Source organism: Aspergillus luchuensis, chromosome 7 (genome assembly GCF_016861625.1).
Source record: "Aspergillus luchuensis IFO 4308 DNA, chromosome 7, nearly complete sequence".
Taxonomy (NCBI): domain Eukaryota; kingdom Fungi; phylum Ascomycota; class Eurotiomycetes; order Eurotiales; family Aspergillaceae; genus Aspergillus; species Aspergillus luchuensis.
In genome coordinates, this window is record NC_054855.1 from 2,986,858 (window position 1) to 3,014,229 (window position 27,372).

A 27,372-nucleotide genomic window follows, 5' to 3' on the forward strand; every position below is an offset into this window, starting at 1 on the left:
GGGATGATAGTGCTTCAGTAGTCATTTTGTTCGGTAAGAGAAGGGTCCGACTGCCGCGGAATCATAGAGCAGTGGTGAAGTCTGTCTGCCGAGTGGCTGATACGGTGGCACCTACGCAGTAGCTCACCCTATAAGGCTTATCACTGCCGAAATGGGGGGTGTCGCAGGATGACTCGTATTGCAGGCCATTATTGGTGGGTCAGCTCGTGAACCAGCTTCCATCAGCCTGACTCCCCGTGCAGACATATCAGCCATGGCTTGGATCTTGCACATGGTGACCATCCGTCTGTCCTTCCCATCTTTTGAGCGCCATGTAACATGTTTCGTCCGACAATGAGGATAAAAACTAAATGTAGCTACTGCTGCAGAGACAGGGATCTATCTTGGTGCCTAGATGCTGCATGAAGAATGGGTACCATGTACCGTCCGATATATATAGTTCTGCTTGATGCCTATTACACTGCCACCATGACAGGCTGCTACGATTTCTGCAGGAGTACCTCTAGTAGCTGAAATGACATTGTCTATAAAGTTAGACTATATCCAATCGAAGTCACCATCATGTACTACTACCTAGTACTCCTACAGCTCCTCACCCTCTTCCCCCTCACCACCAGCTACACCGTCGACCAACTCTGGACCCTCACCACCCACTTCTGGGACAACTTCCTTTACCCAGCCAACACCGCCCATATCAACCCCAACGACACCTCCATCTTCTCCGACAATGTACCTACTTCCCTCACATCCCATACTCGATCATCCCCTTCCATAAGCATCCTAAGTAACTACAGGTCCAAGGCCGCGTCGACGTCACCCGCACCTTCACCAACCGCGACCTCAACAACGAATATATCTTCGGTCTCTTCTCTCAAACCACCCACCCTAGCATCTTCGGCGTTCCCATTGCCTACAACATCACCCAATTCGCAGCGACGCAAAACACCGTCGCCTCCACCGTCGTCCTCACCTTCAACATCAGCACCTTCGACCTGGTCATGCCGGGGGTAATCACCGCCTGGTTCGAATTCAATTCGGCTGGACAAATCACCCAGTACGACGCTGTCTTCAGATGGCTGGAATGGCTATTCGTGAAGATTCTCCAAGCCGCGGGGCGTAAGTTCCACACGACTAACGAAACAGAAATTCACGAAAAAGTGGCGGATCTATTCGCCCGGGCAATCTGTCACACTGAAGAGGAGTATTGTCTAGGTAGGAATCGGCAGTATGCGTCTATGCAGGACTGCTATGTGTTTCTGACGCAGAAGATTCGCTTTGGGCAGCCATACGAGATGGGAAGGAATACGTTGCTGTGTCGGGAGGTGCATGATAACATGGTCAGGTTAAATCCGGATGTGCATTGTGCGCATATCGGCCCTTCTGGCGGGGATTATTGTGTGGATGATCAAAGCTACGAGGAGGTGGTCTTGGAGAGATATTTTCGGACTTCGTGGGTGCCGGATAATTTGGCCCCGATGAATGTATGGGTGTGGCAGAATGGAAGCGAAAGCAGAACGGTCTAATTTGAAGTGATGGCTAACGAAGCAGAACAAGAAGTGAAAATGTCAAGAGGCGGAAAAAGAAGAAGAAGAAAAAGTAGAGCTATCTATTAACTTATTTGACGTGCCAGAAGGACAAAGCAACGGCCATGAAGAACTTGAGACCGGCGATAATCCACAGGGCTGCCCAGATGTTGCCCGTGGCTTTGCTGATCCATCCACCGGCGATGGCACCAACCAGAGTCAGGATGAAGGCGATGACACGACGGTCGCGCTTCTCATTGCGCAACAGGAATAGCTTGGGATCCATCATCAGATCACAGAGCAGACTGGTGATCACCACGGTCGGCACCTCGTTGTAGCCCAACACACGACTGGCGACGGTCTGGCCCGCGGACTGCATACTGAGCAGGACGATGACGGCCTCTTGGCTCCAGTGGGTGACGAACGTGGTAGAGTGGGCGTCGGCTAGGTCACCGGCGATGACATGGCTCTGAGAGAGAGCCGCAGCGATGATGACGAGTACGACCTGCAGCAGAAAACAGGCGACCAGAGTGCCGCGCCGTTTGGGGCCGAGGAAGTTGTTGATGCGGGAGAAGATGAAGCTGCCGATCGCATAACAGCCGATGGCCGTCAAGGATCGCGCCCAGTCGTACGGTCGGCTATCCTGCTGGGAGGCACCCAACCCCACGAAAATGGTGTTTCCTGTTTGCATAGAAACGAAAGTATTGTAGGCTGTGGGGGAGAGTGTAAGTATGGTTCCATTATTATAAAATTATGGAGATTTATGGAGATTGATGGGGTAAAGACAAGAAAGGTGTGGAGGAAAGGGATAAAGAGAGTGGAGAGAAAGAGAGTGACTCACCATTGTACATGGTGCTGTCCAGCAAACCCGAACAGAAACAACAGGCCAGCAACAACAAATCCGCATATTTGACATTGATCTCAGCCCTAACATAGCTAACCATCGGGCTAGCACCTTTACTGTCCTCCATGGTTTCAATGGCTGAAAATCAGGCTGCTGCACTGGTGGGTTGGAGGGTAAGAAACAGAGCAAGACAGGGTCCAAGCAGAGATGCAGAACCGACAGCAGCAGCAACAGCAGCAGAAAAAGAAATATGAAAGTCTCTTTCTGTCTTTCTTACTCTGTCTGTCAGTCTCTCAATCAGCACGCTCGGAGCAGGAAAGAAGCGGGAAAAGGCAGGCTGACAGACGCGTGGAAATTGAAGAGCTCGCCAGCTTTAAGACAACCGCAACCGTGGGCCCGCGTGGGCCGCAGACCCTCAGAGCAAAACCTTCACAAACCTTTTTTTCTTTTTCGTTCCAAGATTCCAAGACCAGGCCGCTATCCCTTTCTCCTAAAAAACCCCCCAAATTTCTACCGATCGCCCAGAGGGGCCAAGCCGGGCGAATCCGGAGCCGCTGTCGGGCTTGGGCTGATTCCCTACAGCACTAGACTCGACCTAACTCAACTAACAACTGGACCGAGAACTCCTAGTGCTATCGAAGTGACGAGCTAGCCTCTCTATCCGCCGGCTGGAGTCTCTAGCCAAGTCAGCCACGACTATCATTGCCTGTCTTTCTTTTCCCTCTCGGACTATGCTGGTCGTCCAGTCTACCCCCTCTCTCTCTCGTCATTATTCACCCAATCCAAGTAACTAATCAGACTGCTTACTACCCTTGAACCTCCCAAACTGGATCTCCTCTCCGCCAATCGGCTGACTTGCGCCTCACCACACAGACACTCACTCACTCAACACTCTCTCTGTCTCCCTTTCCCTTGTTCTTCTTACCCTCCTCCCACTCCCCCTATACTCCTCCCGGTTTAGTCCGATCCTACCTATCTATCGATTAACCCTCTTCCAATCTGCAGCTCCAATAGTCGTGGCGGTTTATTTTTCCTCACTGCATCCGATCTGCTAGGCAGGGGACTTGTCGGACTGCTTGCTGTGTCGGACCCGCGTCGTCAAGTTTCACCATGCGGCACCACCCAGCCGGGTCCGAAATGCTCCTCAGCTCTCCTCTTCCCTTTCCTCTTCGGTACTCATGGGTTACACACCGGGGGTCCTAATCACCGCACTGACCGGAGAGTAAATACATTCTAGGCTATGAGCACATTTCTAGGCAACATGCGGAGTGACCATGACCCTCTCAAGACCAAGGAAGGAAAAATGAATACATCCACTACCTAAGAAATCACTAGACGTGTGCAAGAGCCAACCGCGCTGCCAGATCCATCACTCAGTCCCCAGCAAAACCGGGGCTGGACTCGAGACTATCGCCTCCAGTATTAATTTTCTGTTCCCCCCAGGTTGCCAAGATACTTGGCTCTGCAGCATGCAGCAACAGAGACGCACTTAATGTCGGCGATGAGAGTCCGCACTGCAGCTGCTGCCCTGGTCCATCTGGTCCATCTGGCTCCTTGGTTTCTCCATCGGCTTCTCCGTCGGCTGGTCAGCCATGCACTATTGCCTATCTCATCATCACTAACCTCCATCACCCCCTCTCACCTCATCCACGATAAGTCCCGGGAGCCAATGCGCTCCGGTTTCTCCGCCATTCAGCAGGCGTGCTAGAACCCGCCCTGCCGCCGGCAAGCCCCAACAGTGACTCCGTGGGTGGGATGCCGTTTAACTTCCGGCGCATCAGCCGAGCCCTGGCAGTCTATCGGTGCAGATCTGCCTCCTCGGCCAAGCGCCAATCACGCCCGATCCATCCCATTTCTCGCCCAGCTGGCGAACTCCGGAGGTTGATTGCTCGCTGGCTTTCAGTTGGCTACCAAACTTACTCTCCCCTCCCCTCCATCCCTCCTCTGCCAGTACGACTTGGCTAGGCTACTGTCTTTTTCAGCTGGGTGAAGAACAACGGGCCCCGTGCGTGATGAGCAAAAGCGTCTGACATGCAGCAACTGCAGTATACTGGAGCCCGCGGCTACCGAGGAACTCGTGCTCGTGTGCCACCGCATCGATTGGAATCGATGCGTCTTGTCCATGCACTGTCGGCGTGGCCTAAAGTACGGGCCAAATCTGTCTGACTTCATCTTACACTCAACTCCCCCTCCTTCATTCTCCCCTGACCTGACCAAATCAGGAAAGCACCTAGTCAATCAATCCTGCCATCACCGGCGCGCGTAATCTGAAACTACGCGCGGAGTATGTCTCTTAACTCCCCTCGCGGTGGCGGTCCAGCCAGCCCCATCTTTTACTAGATTTGGCGATTTACTGGTCATTAGCCGATGTACGGGGAAGAGGGGGCCGGCAAAACAAAAATGCGAATAATATAACAATAATAATATTAAAATAATAAAAAAGAAAAAGAGGGGGGGGAGCTTATCTAGGCCCCTGCTGCATTGCATTCGGACATTTTTCGACTTGTCACAGGCACAAATCATAGTCCGCCGATGGCGTCGATTGACCATTTTATTTTCTTTTCTCGGCGCTGGGATGGTGGCCAAGAAAATTGAATGGCAATGGTTCGTTCACCGGAGTAGGGTGTACGTGCGTTTGTGTGGATTGACGATGATTCTCGGCCAAGGGCTTGCGTTGCAATCCACCAGGAGGGGAATGTTGCAGACAGAAAGAAAAGAAGTATTGGGAAAAAAAACAATTCTCAAAATGATCTTCTCAGGTAATGAATATTGGTTGCTGGCGGGATGATCTTCTCCCGACACGTCTATATAAACTGGTCACCTTCTGGCTCTTCCTTTGGTTTCTCTCTATCCTCATCAAGCCTCTTTTCTCTCCTATCTTCAACTCTCCACTTTCCAAGGGATAAAAACTCTCCTTGTTCCCACCTATATATACCTTGTGGTTTTTTCCCCTCGCAATGAAAGTTGATACCCCCGATTCTGCTTCCACCATCAGCATGACCAACACTATCACCATCACCGTTGAGCAGGACGGTATCTATGAGATCAACGGTGCCCGTCAAGAGCCCGTGGTCAACTTGAACATGGTCACTGGTGCTAGCAAGCTGCGCAAGCAGCTTCGCGAGTCTGATGAGTTGATCGTGTGCCCTGGTGTCTACGACGGTCTGTCCGCTCGCATTGCCATCAACATGGGCTTCAAGGGCATGTACATGGTAAGTCCATCCTAACTCCTACTACTACTACTTCCCCACAATCACACAACACACACTTCTCCGCTTCCGACAAACAAAGATCATACTAACGGAAGGGTTTTTTAGACCGGCGCCGGCACTACCGCATCTAGACTGGGCATGGCCGATCTGGGTCTAGCCCACATCTACGACATGAAGACCAACGCAGAGATGATCGCGAACCTGGACCCCTACGGTCCTCCCCTGATCGCTGACATGGACACTGGCTACGGAGGTGAGCAAAAAAAAATCCCCATAATCCCCTACAACTTGCATCCTATCTCCACCCTCCGCCAAGACTTAATGATCTACCCGCTCCCAAAAGCAAAACGGCAATATAAGACCCAGTTTCCCCACTAACCATCAAAAACAAAAACAATATAGGCCCCCTTATGGTCGCTCGCTCCGTTCAACAATACATTCAAGCCGGCGTTGCGGGATTCCATATCGAAGACCAGATCCAAAACAAGCGATGCGGTCACTTGGCAGGCAAGCGCGTCGTCAGCATGGAGGAATACTTGACTCGCCTCCGCGCCGCCAAGCTCACCAAGGACCGCCTCCGCAGCGACATCGTGCTGATTGCCCGCACTGACGCCCTCCAGCAGCACGGCTACGACGAGTGCATTCGTCGCCTTAAGGCCGCCCGCGATCTTGGCGCCGATGTTGGTCTCCTTGAGGGCTTCACCAGTAAGGAGATGGCGAGGCGGTGTGTGCAGGACCTTGCGCCTTGGCCGCTTCTGCTTAACATGGTGGAGAACGGGGCTGGGCCGGTTATTTCCGTTGATGAGGCTAAGGAGATGGGCTTCCGTATCATGATCTTCTCGTTCGCTTGCATTACCCCGGCCTACATGGGCATTACCGCTGCTCTGGAGAGGCTGAAGAAGGATGGTGTCGTTGGGTTGCCGGAGGGCATGGGGCCGAAGAAGTTGTTCGAGGTTTGTGGGTTGATGGATTCGGTGAGGGTTGATACTGAGGCTGGTGGTGATGGGTTTGCTAATGGTGTTTAATTTTTCTTTTTCTTTTTTATTTCTTTTTGTGATTCTTTACAAATTCCCTTGTTTTGTTCGTTTATTATCTCTGATTTTGTTCGATTTCCCTTCTGGTATCTAATTTTGTGAGAGAGCGAAAGAGTTGTTGTTGGATTACACTGGATGGGATGGGATGGAAATTATTTTCGGGATCAAAGTGCAAGGAAAGAAAGGAAGAAAGAAAGAAAGGGGGCTGTGTTGTTTATTGAATTTTCCAAAGTGGGGAAAACCGATATCTATTTCCTACTATACATATCGCAGCTTGCGTGGTACATATACTATTATATACTACATTACCAAGAAGGGAAATGGAAATTGAGTGGTTAGATTTTCACTTACTTGACAGGTAATATGTTCTTGACCGATTAGAGTAACTCGCTACTTTCTTACTGTACTCCATCTGACCTAATCAATCATAATGAAATTAAGAATATAATTCGGTTGCCTTATGCTTAGTTGCTTACTCCTCACGTCAGATCAGATCTTAAGTAGCATTTGGTACGTGGTTTGTTTCACTCTGCAAACCTTAATAATGAATCTAACAATGTGTATTCTAAGTGAGCAAAGCAGCACAAAGTTCTAGACCCTGACAGAAAGAAACTACACCCTGATCGACAGATCATTACCAAAGATAGTAAGTGGTCTCTGCTAGGTATCTTATTCCAGTAGTCAGGTAGGGTAGTAGTAAGCAAGAAGAAGAAGAAAGCAAAAGCAAAATTAACTAACTGACTAGCTAGCTAGCTAGCTACTGCATGCATGAACACGGAGTCGCCGTGCAGTGCAAAAAAATTGGTGCGTGCTCAGCTGCAATCTGCACACTGCCACCCTCGCCCTACAGAAGAAAACATGCTGCTAAGCTCCACTCTGCTGTTACCGCGATGAAACTAGGGCCAATAATGATGCAGTTACTATTGGTCCCACTGGGGTGGGTTGGGTAGCCTTATGGTTGTGAACTTTGTCGATCTTCTTGTTCTTTTCTTTCTTCTTTTGGTTCTTTTTTCTTTTGTTGAGTTGTCTTATGTTGTGTTGTGTTTGCTTTTCTTTTGGTGACGGGGGGGTGGAATACTATCATATGAAAATGAGAATTATGCTATGTTGTGTTATGCTATTGTTCGATGGATGATGATGATCTGCGTGGACATTAATGTCAGAGTCTTGTCTGATTCAAACTCCGTTGTCCGTCTGATGTCAGCCAGCCACATTCACACATCGACGCAATCACAATCGATACAAAGGGATATTCAACCCCTGAATGGAAAAGCAGGGTCCAACGAAAAAAAAGAAATAAATTAATGTAACAAGAAAAAGAATATTCATCAGCAGACTGCATCAAAACAAATCATGATTCGTCCATTCCATCCATCCCCTACTGTCACTGCCACTTCTCATATCGCCCCCCTACATCTGAGTCTCAATGAATTTCATCTCATCACATTAATGTCTCCTGATGCACCACAATCCGCCACTCTCCATCACTCCCCTGGCTCCATGTCGTCGACCCGGTGCCCCGGTACGTCTCTTCTCCGCGGCGCGCATTGATCTTGTACGTTACTGACCCGGCCATCAAGTCGATGACGATCACGCGCACCTCCTGCAGTTCGTACTCGTCGAAGTGATGGAAGGGTGGCTTCAGTGCCTCGCTGATTGACGGCTTCGAATGCAGGTGCAGAACCTCGCGCTGCGGAAAAAGTAGGTTGGCCTCTTCGTTACACATCTTCTTGATTTCGGGCCCCGGGTCAGCCGAGGTGAGCGCCGTCCAGAGACGACGCTCCTTGCCGATAAGGTCTTCGCGAATGCGTTCGTGGATGGAGCCGACCATTTTCGGTGATTTCCGAGCTGAGTTGGTGTTGTTTCTTTGGATCTGACTTTGTGGTTCCTGATTAGACTTTCGTGGGTGGCTACTGAGGGATTAGTTATGGATATCTAGCTGATAGCGGTTGTCATGTAAGCTCACCTGAGCGAGCCGGTCGGGGGTATTTCGTCTAAGGGGTATCCTAACGGGTGGCAGAACAGATTTGCGATGCAGGGTCCAGGATGCGACGCGATGCGATGCAATGCCAGCAGGAGAAAGGGGAAGATAGAAAGATAAAAAGGAAAGAGTATAACAACCAACAAGTTGGAGGGAGACGGGAGGGTGACGTCACGGTTCAACCCCACGTGGATGACGTCGTTTCCCGATGACATCGGCCAGTTGACTCTCTTCTTAGCTTTCCCCCCAATGCTTCATACGTCTGGCCTGATCTTTCTCTTTAGGAATAAGAGTATCGACACAGCAGATGCGGACTCATTTCCCGCGATCGGCAGGCGCACGGGAGCATCTCGCAGCTGACGATGACGCGGCTTTCTCTGCTGCATCTGACTCCTCCAGTGCAGCTGCTGCCCATCGCTGCATTTCCCATTTAGAGAGGATCCTTTGTCCACTTGCGGAGATACTGCAGTCGGGCCTCGCGTCCAGCGTAATCTTCAGTGGCAGAATGTGATCGCATGGAGCGGCTCTTACATGCCATCCTCTCACGGACAAGAACGGTCGGTGTGACGAAGTCGTCAAAGCTGACGTTGACCCGTTACGCAGATTTCCTGTCAGCTCACATGGCGACACGCCTCAGCTGGGGTATATAACCGCTTGTGTCTTTGAGCTGGCCAGGGAGAAATGAATTTGTCCGAATAAGAGGCCACTTGCGGCTCTGTCTGATGACCATCGCATCCCCTCCCAAACCCGGGAACATCATCGCTCAATAACGTTCCGACCGTCTGTCGGCAGCCCGACAGCATCCCAGCTGCTCCATGGATCAACCCGTGACCTGCCACTCCGCTCCGAGGTCGTACGAGGCCGTTGAGGTCTGCTGCCGCCAAGCATCTGACATTGCTTTGGATCGGCCAAGGCAGCCACGGCAAGGGAGGCCAATGTATTTGTAGCAGCAGTGCAGCATCTCCACCAAGGCCGTTGTTGGTGGAGGAGATCGTCGGAGATCTGACCGCGCAATGTGAGATCCCCTGCTGTCCACGTCAGCGTGGCTTCGCGTCGGACATGTATGGAGGAAGGGGGATGGGGTCCGGTCAGGAATAACCTCCACTCGACTGAAATTGTCTAAGACAGCACTCATCATACCCTTGCCATGTGGAGCGATCCCGGCGAGTCAGTTTCGAAAACTGAGTTTGGGGCCAGCTTTAACTTCAATAAACTCGCAGCGATCGGTGGGATCCCTAGAAGATCCTCCGTCTTCTAGAATCCGTGAGCTTCCGGTAGAACCATCTTTGTCGGATTGATTGATCATGCAATTGAACCCTGATAGTTACCAAAATGGCATCACGGTCGCAACTTGGCAAGGGATGATGCATTCTTGCTCGAGTCCGCGCATGGTCGGCGTGTTTGGATCACGTGATAATATACCAACACTCCGTAGGCTTCGTGACAGACGCCAACTGGCTGACAGTTGGATTCCAGAATGCTCGGCTGGATTGTTTATTCCATTGGGTGGTGATCAGCACATGTTCGGAATATTCACCCGAGTGGCATGATAGGAAAGGAATGGAATGAGAACCGACCAACGAGAAGTCTCGTCTAGGGAAGCCGTGGGGTGTATTGGTGATGATTGGATCAATGAAGCCCAGAGAATCCCCAAGGCCGACGAATCCGATGTAAGTATATTTTAATAGGCCCTGGAGACTGACATTCTTCTTGCAGTTGGGATACTACGTACATGGATTGACTGTCATGTCAAGGGATATGACTATTCTTTTTTCATCATCGAAGATGCTTGATGTCTTTGCCGGCGATTCAGCTATATTCAGGTATGGGAAACCTCGCATGAGAGTCTGAGCGGGGAATGTAGTAGGAAAGAGTCCGCGGACATGATATTGCGACCAGGAAGGAGCGAGATGTGAATGGCCGCAGCAACAAGGAATTACCAATGCGGGATGCCATTCTGAACGTAGAGCAGTGGCATTTCGTTTCCCAACATAGTACTATTCTACGATGTCGATGTAGTGGTTGTACAGGTTACAAGTGACATTCATGATGTTTTGTCGGAATGGTGATTACCATTGTGTGGCTCCAAGCAGTTACTTTGGATAGAATTGAACGAATGTTCAACTAAATGTGGACGACGGAGTACTTATACGGTTCCTTTGCAATGGATGCGTGTACTGGATAAGTAGCTGAATACAACTAGTACGATCTGGTTGACCTGGGTTGATGTTTCTGGTAGTATCGGCATTGCTAGTGCTGCTAGTACTAGTAATTGGAGTATCCGTAAATATATATATTTTGGACAGTACAGTTAACTGAAGTAGTAAGCATATGATAGGAGATCTCCGCGAGGGTACTACTACTACTGCCAAGGAATAAGATAACATACGAATATAGTAGATTCACACCCGGCTATAATCTCTTCCTCATTAGTAACTCATCCATCTAATCAGTACGCCCTACGGGGTCTGACTGCAACGAGGTGGAGAGTGCCGTGGTGGTGATCGGAAAGTTCTTCAGCTGGGCGCAGCCCCGCACGTGCCCTCCCTCGTGCCCTCATCTTCCTCCCCATTACAGCCCTGAACACCATGCAATTCTATTCATCGGGATTTGAATCTCAGCTTCTTATATACTATATAAACTCAGCTACGGCTGAGGACACGCACGATGTCACCATATCTGCACAGGGATTTGGATCATTGCCTAGGTGCAGCAATGGAAGCATCGGGAAGCATGATGGTGAGGAGAAATCCGGTGGAATCCCTCCACTCCGGCACTAGTCGCGCCGTTGATAGGCCGGTGAGCGATAAGGCAATCTAAGTTAATTAATTGCGCGATATTGGTGGTGCGATGGTTATCGGCCGGCTCCCCGCTTATCTTTTTGCTATCTTTTCCATGTTTTGCCTTTTGGGTTGTTGTTTTGTTCCTGCGTTAGTTCTTGGCTCCGTCCCGTGGTACCACGGGGAATATGCTCTTCTTATTGTGGGAACAACATTCAGGAACAGGAATTGATGGCATCTATCTACTGTATGCCGTACCTTAGTCTACCGATGATCTCTGTATCCATTGACAGCTAGAAGAAAAATGGAAAACGCCCGCGGCAAACTCAGCTACTCAATCGCGTCCCATTCTTCAGCTGGGTGGAGAACAGCACTAACTAAGTAACCCCAACTAAATGCACCGCAGCAACCGGCTCGGTTCGTACGGAATGGATTGCCGATCATTGGCTTTCTGGCAGGCACCAATGCTACCCTCTCCGCTCTCAATGCAAATCCTTCCTAATCAGCCCGTCTCCCTGGCAGAGTTTTTCAACAATGTGGGCATTTAGCACGCGACGGTGGGTCGACTAAACCACCCAATGGCCAAATCCCGATAGCTACGCCGTTGATAGCCACAACAGAAAGACCTCAATCGCAAGCTATAAAGCCGGTCTCCCCAACATCGCTTTCACCATCCAGCCATTGCAGCCAAAAAAAGTGCACTCAGTCACCATCGCACACACCATGCAGCTCCTTCAATCCGTTTCCACGGGCCTGCTGCTCGCCAGCAGCTGCCTGTCCTCCCTTGCTGCGGCTCGCTCCGTCCCCGCGGCCAAGAACATCGCCGCGCGCCAGTCCACCGACAAGATCGCTCCCAAGGTCTTCATTGTGTCCATGGTAGCCCACCCTCATCTATCACCCTAACCCAACACCCACCATGAATGCTGCCATATACTAACAAACCACCCAGTTCGAACCCGAAGCCGCCATTTGGTGGGGTATCCCCGAGTTCAACGTGCTGGAGCACAACATCACCATCCCGGGAGCTTCTCCCCTCTTCCCGGACGTGCACTGCACGGCCGACCACAACATCTGCCAGCTGGTCACCGGTGAAGCCGAGATCAACGCGGCCGTGACCGTCTCCTCCATCATCTTCAACCCCACCTTCGACCTGACCAACACCTACTTCCTGATTGCCGGTATCGCCGGTGTCAACCCCGAGCAGGCCACCATCTGCGGTGTGACTCTGGCCCGCTACGCCGTCCAAGTCGCTCTGCAGTACGAGATCGACATCCGTGAAATGCCCGCCAACGCCACCACCGGCTACTTCCCCCAGGGCTCCTACTACCCCTGGCAATACCCCGGCAGCATCTACGGCACCGAGGTCTTCGAAGTCAACGACAACCTGCGCCAGATCGCCGCCGCTTTCGCCAGCAAGGCCACCCTCGCGGACTCCGACGCCGCCAAGGCCTACCGCGCTAACTACAACACCTCCGACGGCATCTACGCCGCCGGTGCCTCTGCCCCCTCCGTCGTCCAGTGCGATGTCGCTACCAGCGACGTCTACTACTCCGGTAACATCCTCGGCGATACCTTCGCCAACACCACTAAGGTCCTGACCAACGGTACCGGTACCTACTGCGCCTCTGCCCAGGAGGACAACGCCACCCTCGAGGCCATGGTCCGTGCTGCTAAGGCTAAGCTCGTTGACTTCTCTCGTATCATCGTCATGCGTACCGCCTCGGACTTCGACCGCCCCTACCCTGGCGAGTCGGCCCGCGAGAACCTCCTCTACGCTTCTACCGGTGCCTACGAGCCCTCTGTCCAGAACATCTACAACGCCGGTGTCAAGATCATCGAGGGTATCATTAGCCAGTGGAACGCCACTTTCGCTGCCGGTATCACCCCCAGCAACTACATCGGTGATATCTTCGGTACCCTCGGTGGATCCCCGGACTTTGGTCCCTACGCTGATGCCGCTGAGGCCGGTGTTTCCCTCAAGCGCAGTGTGCCCCGTCGTCGCAGCCTCCGGGGATACTAAACCATCTCTCTTAGAGAGAAGGAAGATCTTGTATGAGTATGATGCAAAATGAGCATGAGTATGTGAACGAACTTAATTAATATCTAGCTGGCTGGTTAGTTAGTAGTAGCTGAATCAGTCAATCAATTGACATAATAAAATAACTATTCCATCTACCGCGCTCTCCCCACTCAGCTTAATTCAATAACTCCACAGGAAAAGACCTAGCCAACGCCTCATACCCCCTCGGATTCAAATGCAAATGATCCCCACTATCAAACTCCCCCCGTAGCAAATCCGGCCTCTCATCCCTCCTAGCCACCCGGTCAAAATCAACCACCCCATCAAACACCGCCGAATCTCGTATCCACGTATTCACCCTCTGTCTCGTCTTCTCCCGTTCCGGATCCGAGTACGGCTGCACGACGGACGCATTCGCCGGTGTCCCGAACGGCGTGATCGTCGCTCCGATCACCTTTATCCCGGCGGCGTGAAGTCTTGTGGTTATCTGTTTGTAGGACATGATGATTCTATCGCCTACTATTTGCTGCGCTGTGGGAGAGGTAGATGCTGTGCCGATGTCGTTGACGCCTTCGAACACGATCGTGTGCGTTATGCGGGAGTGCGAGAGCACGTCGCGGTCGACGCGCGAGAGGGTGTTTGGGCCTAGCGAGTCGTGGAGGAGTCGGTTGCCGCCGGCGGCTTGGTTGAGGAGGGAGAGGGTTGTTGTTGGTGAGTGGGGGGTGTGGAGGTAGGGGAGAAGGAGGTCGGGCCAGCTGTGCGTAGCATCATCGTGTGTCAGATGTGTATATATCGCTGTGGGTAAAGTGGGGGTGAGGTTACCGATTATTCTCATTCGTATCGCTCCCTCGTCCGTCTGTTATGCTATCGCCGAGGATTGCGCACCCATGGTAGGTATCTGGGAGGAGGGCTTCGATGGTGGAGATGAAGTACCTTTTCCCTCAATTATATTAGTATGCTTTGTCCGACGGAGAGGGCGTGACATAATTGCATAATGAATGGAAAGAGCAAGGGGATGGGTATACCAATGCTCGACCCCCACCACATCCCCCCCAACTACCTCATCCACACCAACTAAATCCCCAAACCCCATCCACGACGTCGTCCGACTTCCCGGGTGAGATGTAATATCTGTTCCGTTCTGCCCGCTCTCCAAATACAGGTCCACTGTCAGTGTCGTCCCCGCTTGTTTGGGGAGGGTGATTGGGTCCGAGACGATGAGACTCCCTGTTGGGACGAGGATCGAGGCGTCTCCGTCGAAGGATAACGGGGTTGTGGTACCTGGGATGATGGATGCGCTGCCGAGGGTGTTGTTGGCTGGGACGGAGATGGCTACGGAGGTGATGGGGAGGTCGGTACTCCCGAAGGCGTTGGAGAGACGGAGACGGATGGTTTGGGCTGGTTGGGTGAGGCGGAGGGTTTGGCGGAGGGTGGTGTTGGGGAAGATGGAGGGGGTGGAGTTCTTTTTCGATCAAGGATTCAGGTTGGGTCAGTGGTGTGTACAAGATGGAGGAGGGGGAGGGGGAACATACAAATGGGGCTGGGGGGAGGTTGGCTGGCTCGGTGAGTTGGGGCATTGTGGTCCAGATGTCGACCCATTGGGATTGGGATTGTGATTCTGACTGGAGAGAGGGAAGGGGGGTGGATAGAATGGGTAGGGCTAGGGAGAGGAGGATCAATAGATAGAGGGGGAAGTTATGATTATTGTGACGGGCCATGGTTGTATTGATGGTACTGAATTAGAGTAGTATTCTCAATAATTTACCTTGAATCCACGGATGGTCCGAGCAGCTGGGGTAAAGCAGATATACGCATGGTATCGGCTAAATGGGTAATCTACCATGATCGACCGGCTCCACGAATGCGGGGAAGCATATCAGGCAATTTGCACTTGTTGCTATCATACAGATGATGTACATGAAGCATGGCTAATTACAGACGGCTATATACAAGCAGATGTTGATGCGCCCTCAGTAGGTCTTCATGTCTCAAACCACTCCTCAAACAGCTTGACCTTGGCATCTGATGCGGTCGGAATTTCACCCCATCCATCACCCACATGCTGCACCGTCGCGTTCTCTCCCGTGGCAGGCCACTGGGCCAGGGATCCTCCATTGGGATTGCCTGTCTTGATAAAGTTGGCCCAGTATCCATTCATTTTCCGTGCAATGGAATAGTCCGCAGCCGTCCACGGCATGTCCGTGCCGTACAGGTTGTTTAGGACGTAGTTGATCTCGGATTCGTGGTACGCTCCCTGGTCCTGGCCCGGCGGAGCGTGGTCCCAGAAGTAGGTATATACAGGACTAGTCCTCGCGGTCGCCCAGAGTTGCGCCCATAGCCAAGTGCCTACCTTGGACCGGTCAGTCCATTGGGAGTTGTAGGCTCCCGGGGCTGTTCGCGTTGTGTTTCCGGGGTACTGCTCCAGGAAGCGGGACAGCCATGGCTCGCTGAACGTCTCATTCATGTCTGCCAGGTACTCAGATATCGTGAGGTTCAGGCCATAGCTAGCCCCGCTCTCATCCTTAGTATTACCTGTAATGATGGGCACGTCCTGCGCCAGACCCTTGATGAGTGTGTTGTAGTAGGTGTCCGGCATGGCATAGTAGTCCAAAGTGGCGCCGAAGCTCCATTCGCTGGTGCTGCCGAATGTTCCGCCCGACACGACAAGATCCTCCATCGGCAATTCGCGCATCTCGGCGATGGAGCTGCAGTTCACGCTGGCCATGAAGCGTTCACCCTGGGCGAGCTGATCCTCCAATGTGCTGTAGCCTTCTGCCAGACTGGTGCAGAGGGGGTCGTGCGGATCCCGAACTCCGCTTTCAATGATGGCGCCGACAATCAGGCCCTTGGTCAGCGGGCTGTTGAGGATGTGCTGGGTGGCGGCTGACCCAGCGGATTGGCCCATTACCGTGATGTGCTCAGGATCACCGCCAAACGCGGCGATGTTCTCGTGGATCCACTTGAGCGCTGCAAATTGGTCGAGCATGCCCCAGTTGCCGGAGCTGTTGGATCCCGTCACCTTGTAGAACTCCTCCGACAACTCCGGGTGTGCAAGCCAACCGAATGAGCCAGTACGATAGTTATAATTAACGTAGACAATACCTTGGTCTGCCATGCCACCACCGTCAAACAGGGCATCAGCAGCCGTTGAAAGGGCGGGATAGCTCCACATCACAACCGGGAGCTTTGCGTCAGAGGAGTTGGCGGGACTCCAGATGTTGAGATTCAAGCAGTCCTCGTCGATGGTATAGTCAGAGCTGCCCTCAGTGGCTGATGGGCAAACATTTCCATAAGACTTAGCATCAAGGGTGCCGTTCCATGGGCTTGCCGGCTGGGGTGCCTTCCAGCGGTTCTGACCCCCGGTGGTGGCGGCAAAGGGGATATTCTTCCAGACGGTGATGTCCTTCCAATGGGTCAGGTTGCCGGCAGGCTCGCTGGTGAAGGCCGGGTAGCCTTGCACGCCACCATACTGCGTTTTGATGACGGTGTCGCAGAGCGCAGCATTGGCCCCGATCAGGGAAGGGATGAGTGTAACGAGAGCGAGCCTCGCACGCCGAGACTGATTCATCGTGTCTTGGATGCTAATAGGGGCCAATGGAATGATTCAGAATGATAATGAAATGATAGTTCGGGATGCTTGGGGACAGACACAGCGTTTAAGTAAGGCTGCAATGTATCGGAGGTCGGCGAGCAGACCCCTTAACGGTGCTCCGACGGGCATCATGCATCTTCACGGATATTTGCGCCGAGGGATACGCGGCCTGATCTCCCATCAGTGTGAGGATCATTACCCGATTCCCTCGGACAGGATGACGCATATAGATTGATTTGAAACCGTGGTACAACGCCTGCCCTGCGGAAATAAGGCAGGGTTACTCGATCTGCGGTCCGTTATTGGCCCGCTTAAGCAAAGCTCCGCAGGTCGGAGGTCGGAGGTCGGAGGCAAAACTTAGAATGTTATCCGCGATGGGTACGAGTTTGCGTTTCTACTAGGTTACTTCCATTATCGTACCTGCGATGGCATGTTCTGCTCGTATATTGATAATTGGCGGAGCGACACGTAATTCTCCACTTTACTTGAGCATGGGCTTGTTTCCTATTAGATTATGGACGTCTTTGCAGGACAGTTGTTTCAATCGCGCAAGTGCCCAATAGATTGGCTACATCCAAGAAGGGCTGCGCATTTGACTTTTGTAATACTACTGTGAGGCATTTCCCTTTATCCTACGAAGGTACCATGCTGTGCATCACAAGGTAGGTCTGGCAGCCCTCAAGCACCAATATCAACCTTCATTTGTAGGTCTTGGAGGATTCACCGGTAGCGTGTATTCCAATCCTCCTTTGATAACAGCAAGGTCTGACTTGCATGCCATTAAGACATCTCGCCTAGCAACGGTCGAGATTACGTGCCTTGACCCCGAAAACCAATCATATGGCACAAAGAAATGGCGAAAGTATAGCTCTTTGCTGTCATCCGGTTTGTCCAGGTCAGCAGTACAGACCCAGGAGTGGGTATCCAGAAACACAATTTTGGAGGATGCGGTAACACCGATACAATGTGTGATGTACCTGCTCAGGGTGGTTAATCTGTTGATAAGGCATTGGCTCGATGTTCGGTCAGTATGGACTAGCTTGTTCCGCAGTAGCGTATCTTCCTGTCCTGCGCATATCTCGCTGGGACTATCTGGCTTATCTCCTTCGTTGTAAACAGCAAACGCCTTCGTATCGAGCAGGTAGAGCCTGCATGTCTTAGCTGGGCCATCTAACTCCGATAACTCGAGAAGAATGCGTTGTTTGCTTGCGGATGTACAAGGAAAGGCATTCTTGATCTGTAGACCATCCAAATCAATATGGACGTCGACTATTGCTACTTCCGCCCAGTCACTCCAAGTATAGATACGAGCGGTCGCGCCTTCAAAGCATATCACATGTTCTTCCGAGTCGTGATGTTGCAGCCACTTGCGGATGCCGGGTCTCGACGAATATTTTCGCATTTCTAGTTCCTGGCCGCTAATACTCCATAAATGATCTGTTTCCCGAGTGGACAAAATGAACTTTCCTGCGACATCACTAGCCAGTACCTGGGTAATCGCATGTCCGCAGTCAAGACGTGATTGAAAGAGTACTTCGCCTGGAAGCCAACCCTCAATCCTTGATTTTGCGATTCTCCGCCCGGATATTCTGTTCGACACGTCAATACTCAGAAGGAGCTTCGTCTTTGGTAGCCAGTTGAGGGCGTGAACACATGAGTTATGGTGATAGAGCTTGCGTATCTCGTTGCCTGTTCTCATATTGTAGAGGCATACTGACCCATCGTTCTTACTGCAAAATACAGCATCTTCCTGGAGGTCCATAGTAAGTGCACTGATTTTGATCTTGGTATCAATGGCGACTGTCTCCACTAGAGTATTGGACGTATTTTGGCTGCTGTCATCCCCGCCAGAGTCACGCAAAAGGATAGCGGGCTCCCAAATGTTACATTCTGAGCCCCTAATGTCTGCCAGTCGCAGACTATCAAGGCTGAACGCCAATTGTTTGATGTAAATTTTGGTTGATTCAACTCGATAGAGCAGGGTCAATGTGTCGAATTCGAATATTTGAATTGTTCCAGATCCGACAGCCCCGGCGAGAAGGTGCCCATCGGGACTAGCTGCTAGCGTATGGCAATTCGCATGGATGGTCGCCAGAACCTCATCCTGAAACGGATCCACGAGGGCAAGCTCTCCGTCGAGATACGAAGCCACAAGGCGTTCGATTGAAGGGTTGGGGTTGAAAATTAGAGCAGTGACCATGTGCTTGCTAGTTTCACCATTGGCGAGTTTCTTTCCACAGCTCCCATAGTAAGCGTCCTCCTGGAGGTCCCAGAGAGTGATGGGTCGCCCGCTGTAGGCAATCGCCATCATTTGGTGACCAACAGATATCGATACGGCAGACGGGACTCGATGTGTCTGAACGTCCATGTTGTCCGAATCGTTCCATAGCCGATGGGGATGCTGGAATCCGTCGCCGTCGAGTCCCCACGACGCCAAGTAATTCTTAGCCGATGCAACGACAAGTCGATCATCATCGATTATCATGGTCAGAGGCCGTTGTGGGGCCGTATTAGTGGAAATGAGCCGGCCACTAAGGATCTCCCATACGTTGATTCTCTTCAGGCCACATGCAGCAACCAACCCTCGTTTGCTTGAAATCTGTAAGTACTTCACTGCTTCACCATGGTCGAGTGTTTTATTTTCTTGGCATGTGGTAGCATGGTAAAGTGTGACTTTGCCGGAACTCAAACCAATTGCAAACATAGTCTCGCCGTAGCAGATGGCAGTTGTTTGAGCCTGGCGGAACTCAATACACGCTAATCGATCATCCCACTGGACACTAGAGAGACCCATCACTGAAAGTCTTTTACCAGGATTGACAGCCCTGTAAACCGTCGATTCCTTGGGACAGAAGGGTACAACGAGTGAGTGAATGGCTGCAGGTGAAATCAAAAGAGCGTCAGCAAATTTGGCAGCAACTCGTATGAGATCCATTGTCCACCCTCTGATCACCTGCATATCACCACCAATAGGCGAAAGTTCAGTTGTACAGATTTTGAGATAGCTTCGGAGATATTTTGCCGCGCGGATGAGGAAATTAAGGTTCCCTGTCTGCGCTATTATCTCTATCCACGACAAAACATTCGCCTTCAAGAACTTGACAAGTAGGTGGAAGACGTCGGTTGCACGTGGACTTGACTTTGACAAGTGATATGAGAACTCAGTGCAGGCGTATAGAGAAAATTCCGACCTCTTGATTGGAGAAGAGGCGGCAGCACCTCGTCGACCAGTCCGAGGGGGCCTCAGATCATCCCCAGTGAGATATGCAAGGCAAGTTCGAGCAATGCGAGTATGGGCTTCTTCTTTCCTGATGGCATATTCGGACTCCAGGTCTTCATTTAGGAGAAACTCTCTGGCTGTTTCATGAGCCATCTGTACCTTTCCAAACTTATCGACGGTGACAAATTGGCCACAGAGAGATAGTACACTCTCTTCTAACTTGGGGAAATGATCATTGACATCCAGCTTCAAGGCTAATTGCAGTTCGGTAGTTCTGAGCGGCCTAGTCACGCACGTAGTCCAGGTAAGGATGGCCTTGCTCAAAGCCTTTCCCCGTGAAGCTTGTGACATTGAATCGAGCGACCTCATATATAATCGTTCCATATCCCGCGGCACGTCCTGTAAAACCCGGCTCATCTCCTGCTCACTGTACGATTTTGACAGTTCTTTAAGCACCAAGGTAGTCCACAAAAATGATCCTTGAGACTTGTCCAGAACCTTAGTCACTAGGTCCTCCCGGTCTTTGTCTCCACCAACAAGCAAGGACCCTGCTTTGGCTTCGACAAGCAGCTTTATATCCGGGAGGGTGTCAGATGTTGAGACTTCCTCTGACACAACCCTGTGCGCCCCAAGCGAGGAAAAGTATTGTCCTATCTCCGGGGTCTCCCTACTAGTTATTAGTATCCGCAGTGGAGTCGAATCATCGATCTTGGTGAGCATTGCCTCAAAGAAGAAAGACAAAGAGGAACACTCATCAAGTGCGTCAATTACCCAATAATGACCCTTAGAATTAGCTCGAAGGATCCCGGGCTGGAATAGCTTTCTCCACAACACCCGCTCGTCATCGCTATCAAGCTTGGTTCCTTGGCTTTGCATCTCGAGAAGGATTTCCCTGACAGCGACATTTGCACGAGCCATCTGCAGAGCCAACGACCGCAGACAACCACTAACTCGGGATTTGGACTTATCCCCATATTTAAAGAAATAGAAGCTGCAGCTAGCCTTGGTCGTGCGTAGCTGGTTGACGACATATCCGGCAAGGACAGATTTCCCCGTGGCTGGTTTTCCATTGACCCATAAGATGCTTGGGCCGTTACTTTCAAAGCTTTTCCATGTAAGGAAACTCGATTTTGATCCAAGCCACTGACAGGTACCATCCATACGGGCGTCTTCGAGAAGAATAAGGTCATCTTCGACATTGTCATGGACACCTAGATATGCCTCCAGCTGCCGTAATTGACTTCTTGCCTGCCGGGCCTTTGACGTGACCACTTCGAAAAGTCAGAAACTTGCTTTTATGTGTCACCTGCGTATTAACTATGGCGAGACTCACCTGACTGCAATATTCGGCTCACGGTCAAGGCTAAAGCATTCCGAACGGTGACATAGTTAGGATCCGTGAGCGCATCAAACTTGCAAATTGAGCGATGATCGGCTCCTAATGGGATCTGTTGCTCCTCACGATATCCGAGCGTAGCCGAGTTTGGATCCACAATAAGTATGCTGAATAGTCCAATGGTGAGTTTTTGTGTCTCATAAAACGACCACAGTTCCATCTTGCCGGAATGTTTTCGAAACTCCTCATTGATTGATTGTAGCGTACTAGAACCGCGCTTGAGATCAGAGACGTATGCACGTGATGAATACGTTATTTGTAAGATATTCTCAAGTAGCTTGGCCGAGTCAGACCCTCTATGTGGTGTGGCGAAGAAATAGATTGCATGAAAGCGTTTCACAAGCCCTTCAAAGAAGGCATCTTGGCTCGCTAGTAGATAAGCTTTCTTAATGACCAAGCCACCCATGCTATGTCCCAAGAACACTATCGGTGTGTCTGTATGGCTGAGATGCGGGGAGGTGCTCAGTTCGCCCAAGAGTGACTTTGCGAAATGGTATATGTCCAGACAATTGTCCTTCCCCTTGGACCAATCTGAGTTGTATCCGAAACTATGTACTCGGACATGGCTGAAGGCGGGATCCTTGGGAAGCCACTCCTGTGGCCAGTAGTGGTAGCCGGAGGTTGTTTTGCTCCATGTTTTCCGGGACCCGCCACCAAGGCCATGTACGAAGATAGATTCGATCTGAGGCTCCGGTGGCGAGTGAAGAAGATTGAGGCCAAGGGGGCCTCTTGGGTTGTCGACGTTGACTTCGGCGGTCGAAGAGAAGTTTCCAGACCAACTGCTGCGCGATGCATATTTGCTTGATTGAGAATCCGAGGAGACTTCGTCCTCCCTATTCCGAGAAATGCGAATGGACTATAAGACGTAGACGGGTTAGTATGATGAAAGAAAACAACCAGTGCTCTGAGAGTAGACAACCCACCATACTGCTCAGACATCATGGTTCTGTAGGCCAGGGGATGTATCGGAGGCAGGAATGAAATTCCAATTCGTGAAGGGAAAGAATGACCTGGGCGTCTTGACGTTAACGCGTCAGCGAGGATGCCGCTCCCCAATAAGCAATGGGCACTTGGAAAGCCCGTGGCATCAGAGTATGTGGGTCAATCAGCTAACAATGAGAAGAACTATTTCTCAGGTCTGAGGGCGAGGAGGGACCTGGGTACTTGGTAGTATCCCCTCACATAGATAGTACGCCCGCAGGCGGCCGAGCGGGATGAACTCGCATACAAGTGGGGGTTGTTAAGAACGTTGAGTGGATGGCTTAGCGCCCCTAAGTACCCTAAGCTGCCATTCCCCCTCCCTCTCCCAGTGGCCGCTGGAACAACCAAGCCATGCGGCTTTTCTTGTTGTCCGTTCTTTCTTTTCCTCTGGTATACCTCTCCGGTTCTTTTCATCTATGCACAAACGTCCCCGCTAACAAGCTCGTCTATATTCTATCAAAGTGCAGCACGTTTACTGCACTCAGCCGTGCCTTCCATTTCAACTCCTCTACTGAAGCCCTTTGAGAAATGGAGGCTAGACCAAGCCACCCAAACATCCCAGCTGGCGACCATAAAGCCTACATGGATTATGCTCTCGATCAAGCGCGTCTCTCACCTCCAGCCCCGACGAAGTTCTGCGTCGGAGCAGTTCTGGTCGATGCCGACAAAAATGAGATCCTCTCAACCGGATATTCAATGGAACTACCAGGAAATCGTCCGGGAGATCCAGGCAATACCCACGCGGAACACTGCTGTTTCATCAAAGTGGCCGACCAGCATGATATTCCGGAGGACCAAATTGGGAAGGTGTTGCCCCCAAACACTGTCCTGTACACGACCATGGAGCCCTGCAACCGAAGGCTGAGCGGCAATCGAACCTGCGTGGAGCGGATACTCCAATTAGGCGACGCAATCAAGGTTGTCTACGTTGGAATCAAGGAGCCGGAGAAATTCATCGGGGAAAACACGGGAAGGAAGCGACTAGAGGAGGCGGGCGTCTTGGTCCAGCTGGTGGAGGGCATGGAAGATCGTATTACCGAGGTCGCGACAGCCGGGCACTAATACCTTCAGGGTATGAAAGATACAGTACTCTTACTCGGAATTTATAGGTTTCCAGAAACCTCTCATCTTAATGCGCAAAGAAATCATTCCCATTTCCTACTATACTGACAGCAGCTGGAGAGAGAAATACAACCCCGTCAGACACACAAAACATTTCCGAAAAAGTAAGTTGCCAGAAAATAGTACACTTAAATATCATATTTGAAGACCAGGTCATGTCCATGAACAATGAAGTATGAATTTGCTGATGTTGTAGCCAAGTAATCCGCAAATTTATTTTTGGACCAAGAATTCTTTCATTCACCAGTGATCTTCCAAAGTTAGAGTAGACGAAATTAAATGTTTTGTGTAAAAGTAGTAATGTGATCTAGTAGTTTTTCCAATGATCAACAACAGCCCCGACCAGGTCCCGGAATCATGGCGACCGGGGGCGGAGGGCGGAGGGTTTCATGCTTCTACACAAGTTCTGCCAGTCTAAAACGTTGTTTTTGTGCCCTCCCATTTACGATCACTTCTCAACAATCATGCTTGGCCAGGTCGGAGTCTTCGAATCCCTTCTAGTCAATACTCCACCTGTAGTCTTGGATCAGGTCTTCGAGCGTTCAAATTTCCGATGAATCATTCTTTTCCTCTCCCTCTTGATTCCTGGCCAACTTTCGTCTTCTCAGATCTTTGAGTAGAAAGATAAGTGCAAGAATAGTGCCGAATGCCGTCAACCCGACCGAAAACCAGAGCGTACCCCGGTAACCATGCAGCAACTCTGCCTTCGTGTGTCCGCCATTGTTGATCTGAAGTTCAATAGTACCAGCGAAACCCAGGCCGAGCGAGATACTATACACAACAATGGTCATGATCACACTAGATCCCATCCCCTGATACTGTCGAGGCACCGCGTTCGAGAAGATGATTGTGGCAGCAGGTAACGATGAATCCATAGCAAAGGTGGCAATGATGGTGGCGAAGAAAAAGTAGGTCCAGTACGTCGAGTGTACGGGTCGCAAGGCCATGAGAAGAGAAGTGAGGAAGTAACACAGCATTGCAAACAACATAATGAATGGGGCGGGAACCTTGGTGATTATTTTACCTACTATCAATGCTGTTGATATGCCGGTGACGAGGATGGGAGAGAGCCATGCAGCTAGTTGGATGGGGGTTTGACCGCCGATGTTAAGGCATATTCGGATGACGTAGAAGAGCTGGACACATCGTTAGTTTAACATAATATGGGACCGAAGAGATGTACTCACCCAGATGCCAAATGTGGACCAGCCGGCTGCTGTACAACCGAAGACGAAAGCGATGTCGGAGGTGAGGACGGCGACAGGTAGGATTGGATGGCGAGCTAGGCGAATTTCGATGAAAAGAAACGCCGCCAAGAACAGGAAGCTGAGGATGAGACACACATACACATAGGGTTCATCCCACGTAGTGACCAGGCTTTGGTTCCAGGCGAAGTTGAACAGAACCAGGGCTGTCACACCGGTAGCACCTCCCGGGAGATCAAGGCGGTCTAAAGTTTCTCGTATTGTTCGTCGCTGGTTTTTTTCACCTTCAACAGGCATGTTTGGAATTGCAAATATGGCGAGCACGAAGAGAAAGGCAACCCCCAAAGCCTGACTCCAGTAGATCCATGGCCACCACGCCATGGCGAAGAGGGCCCCAAAGAGGAGACCTGCCATCGCACCGACTGGAGCTGATGCAGCAAACCATGCAAATCCCATGTTCCGAGGGCCCTGCGAGAAGCATTTGCCAAAGATAGCGAGTGCATTAGGCACAGTTAAGGCGGGACCGAGGCCCTGCAGGACACGAGCAAGGACGAAGACGGGCCAGCTGGAATAGACAGAGACTCCTGCCATCATGCTGGTCAAGGCAAGCCAGCCCATGCCGATGATGAAAATTGCCTTGTTGCCAAACTCGTCGCCCAAACGTCCCCCGATCAACACGAATGTGCCTAAAGTCAAGCCATAGCCAGATACTGTCCACGAGAGTTGACCAGGAGCAGTGACACCAAAGGAATCGCCGATTATTTCGAGAGTCGTGAGGCTGTTGCATAGGCCCAACTGATTGGTGAACATGGATGAACACACCGTCATGATGAAAATGATCCGCCGAATCAAGTTGTATCTATCCGCGATGTAGACATACTCATCTTGCCCAGTCTGTTCAGAAACTGCACCTGAGTCATTACAAGTTCGTCAATGCATTGATAAGGCCTCCACCTATTGTGAGACATCTTCGAGGGATATTTACCATTATCATGTCTCGATGGCATTTCGAGTTCATGCGACGCAATTTCCTGCGCTCCTGGAGATGAGGTAGTCATTGCGACTCGATTTAAGTGTTATTCGACGGTAGCGATGGAGGAAGAGGTTGAGGAGATACGAAGGAGTACATTTTGGAAATGCGAAGAGAGTGACCTAAAAGAGGACGCTGCTAAGCTGATCTATCTCAACACACAATGCAGTCTCCCTTGATGCTGTCCAAAGGTCGATTTGTCAGTCCCAATCCGGAGTAATAACACGGTCTATAGTACCAGGGCAAAAGTCTCCGGGTAAGTCTCCGTTGCTCCGTTCCCCGAACGCCTTACATAAACCACCACAAACATGTCGCCTCTGCCATATTCCAAGTCACCGCAACTCTACCAGTTCGAGGCCCCTTATCAGCCCAAGCAATTGCAAATTAGATCTCCGATTATAGTCTCAATGTGTAAAACTACTTAGCAACTTGGACCTCGGTAATCGAAACACCACTATTCATCATTTGTGATATTATTGGCCAGCAAGAACAGTGTTGGCCGTGCGCCTTGCCACAATCAATGCGCAACAAAGCGCTGACCATTGTCTGTCATTGTTGTCCGATGACTGTCTGTGACCTTCTATGGGATTCTTACTACATGACCTGCAGAAATAAAGATCAGCACAGCAACCGCTCATCCCGTCGCATATATATTATCCATAACGCCGATATTGAGATAGAGCGACTGATGATCGTATATCAGGACGAAAGCTCTGTTCTTTGCAATCGGTTTCAGGAAGACATCCTCGCTATGTGCCTCGCGTCTAGTCCAAATCAAAATAATGCAGAATTCAGCAAGCAAGGGATGCGCAAACGAAGCAACGCCCACGATCGCAAGACCGGGTATATGTTATTGACAGGCCAGTCCGTGTATTCACCTTGGACGACTGGTCGGAGAGAGCTTCATTGATGTCAATCCCATTATTGACGATCTGCAGATGAAGGAGGCACAATTCTGCACTTCACCAAACTTGGATCATCTGCTCCCTGGAAATGTCAGAGCTAGAAGGGTAGCCACGCATCGCCAGTTTCTGCCTCCTTGCTTGGTCGCGACTGGAGATTGAAGCGACCGAGGAAAAAAGTTTCTGATTATGGTCACGATTTGATCAAACCTCTGGACACGGACAGATGTTAAGATTTGTTTCAAATTGCCTAGCAAGAGGTGGGGCTTCCTTGAGCTACCATGTTGTCCGTATTATCTGATGCCTTAACCGCAGTATGACTGCCTTCCGGATATCGGTTCATGAGGAAGGTATGTTGACTTGATATACTGGAGGACAGCACACTGACTGTACGGCCCTTCTTCGTGCCATATGAATGGCTTTCTGCGACCAAATGTGGTCATCGCAATACACCAAGGGACATCCCCACCATGTCTACCTTTTGACTGTACAATTGTCCGGGAAGGACTAGCTCATAAGAAAATAGTACA

The 27,372-nt window shown here is 50.9% G+C and overlaps 11 protein-coding genes across 11 annotated transcripts; 4 read left to right on the top strand and 7 right to left on the bottom strand.

The window, feature by feature from the left end:
* Window positions 1-561: 561 nt before the first annotated feature.
* AKAW2_71001S (uncharacterized protein) lies at window positions 562-1,523 on the top strand (the record flags this gene model as incomplete). Its single annotated transcript, XM_041683645.1, has 2 exons — window positions 562-729; window positions 795-1,523. 2 exons carry the CDS (start codon window positions 562-564, stop codon window positions 1,521-1,523), a joined length of 897 nt encoding a protein of 298 aa, XP_041547885.1.
* A 91-nt stretch (window positions 1,524-1,614) lies between these two features.
* AKAW2_71002A (YoaK family protein) lies at window positions 1,615-2,494 on the bottom strand (the record flags this gene model as incomplete). The annotated part of the gene is made up of 2 exons (XM_041683646.1): window positions 1,615-2,234; window positions 2,365-2,494. The coding sequence occupies 2 exons, from the start codon at window positions 2,492-2,494 to the stop codon at window positions 1,615-1,617; spliced, it is 750 nt and encodes a 249-aa protein (XP_041547886.1).
* Window positions 2,495-5,324: 2,830 nt separating this feature from the next.
* On the top strand, window positions 5,325-6,604 carry AKAW2_71003S (isocitrate lyase/PEP mutase family protein; the record flags this gene model as incomplete). Its single annotated transcript, XM_041683647.1, has 3 exons — window positions 5,325-5,579; window positions 5,685-5,832; window positions 5,982-6,604. The coding sequence occupies 3 exons, from the start codon at window positions 5,325-5,327 to the stop codon at window positions 6,602-6,604; spliced, it is 1,026 nt and encodes a 341-aa protein (XP_041547887.1).
* Window positions 6,605-8,054: 1,450 nt separating this feature from the next.
* Window positions 8,055-8,809, bottom strand: AKAW2_71004A (nuclear transport factor 2 family protein; the record flags this gene model as incomplete). Its single annotated transcript, XM_041683648.1, has 2 exons — window positions 8,055-8,523; window positions 8,580-8,809. 2 exons carry the CDS (start codon window positions 8,807-8,809, stop codon window positions 8,055-8,057), a joined length of 699 nt encoding a protein of 232 aa, XP_041547888.1.
* Window positions 8,810-9,414: 605 nt separating this feature from the next.
* Window positions 9,415-9,732, bottom strand: AKAW2_71005A (uncharacterized protein; the record flags this gene model as incomplete). The annotated part of the gene is made up of 1 exon (XM_041683649.1): window positions 9,415-9,732. One exon carries the CDS (start codon window positions 9,730-9,732, stop codon window positions 9,415-9,417), a length of 318 nt encoding a protein of 105 aa, XP_041547889.1.
* Window positions 9,733-12,097: 2,365 nt separating this feature from the next.
* Window positions 12,098-13,394, top strand: AKAW2_71006S (purine-nucleoside phosphorylase; the record flags this gene model as incomplete). The annotated part of the gene is made up of 2 exons (XM_041683650.1): window positions 12,098-12,250; window positions 12,324-13,394. The coding sequence occupies 2 exons, from the start codon at window positions 12,098-12,100 to the stop codon at window positions 13,392-13,394; spliced, it is 1,224 nt and encodes a 407-aa protein (XP_041547890.1).
* A 175-nt stretch (window positions 13,395-13,569) lies between these two features.
* AKAW2_71007A (SGNH/GDSL hydrolase family protein) lies at window positions 13,570-15,112 on the bottom strand (the record flags this gene model as incomplete). The annotated part of the gene is made up of 4 exons (XM_041683651.1): window positions 13,570-14,149; window positions 14,217-14,327; window positions 14,420-14,856; window positions 14,927-15,112. 4 exons carry the CDS (start codon window positions 15,110-15,112, stop codon window positions 13,570-13,572), a joined length of 1,314 nt encoding a protein of 437 aa, XP_041547891.1.
* Window positions 15,113-15,375: 263 nt separating this feature from the next.
* AKAW2_71008A (carboxylesterase/lipase family protein) lies at window positions 15,376-16,962 on the bottom strand (the record flags this gene model as incomplete). Its single annotated transcript, XM_041683652.1, has 1 exon — window positions 15,376-16,962. One exon carries the CDS (start codon window positions 16,960-16,962, stop codon window positions 15,376-15,378), a length of 1,587 nt encoding a protein of 528 aa, XP_041547892.1.
* A 715-nt stretch (window positions 16,963-17,677) lies between these two features.
* Window positions 17,678-22,528, bottom strand: AKAW2_71009A (NACHT and WD domain protein; the record flags this gene model as incomplete). Its single annotated transcript, XM_041683653.1, has 3 exons — window positions 17,678-21,477; window positions 21,540-22,458; window positions 22,526-22,528. The coding sequence occupies 3 exons, from the start codon at window positions 22,526-22,528 to the stop codon at window positions 17,678-17,680; spliced, it is 4,722 nt and encodes a 1,573-aa protein (XP_041547893.1).
* A 583-nt stretch (window positions 22,529-23,111) lies between these two features.
* On the top strand, window positions 23,112-23,645 carry AKAW2_71010S (putative DRAP deaminase; the record flags this gene model as incomplete). Its single annotated transcript, XM_041683654.1, has 1 exon — window positions 23,112-23,645. The coding sequence occupies one exon, from the start codon at window positions 23,112-23,114 to the stop codon at window positions 23,643-23,645; it is 534 nt and encodes a 177-aa protein (XP_041547894.1).
* Window positions 23,646-24,247: 602 nt separating this feature from the next.
* AKAW2_71011A (MFS transporter) lies at window positions 24,248-25,968 on the bottom strand (the record flags this gene model as incomplete). The annotated part of the gene is made up of 3 exons (XM_041683656.1): window positions 24,248-24,841; window positions 24,893-25,815; window positions 25,896-25,968. The coding sequence occupies 3 exons, from the start codon at window positions 25,966-25,968 to the stop codon at window positions 24,248-24,250; spliced, it is 1,590 nt and encodes a 529-aa protein (XP_041547895.1).
* Window positions 25,969-27,372: the final 1,404 nt, after the last annotated feature.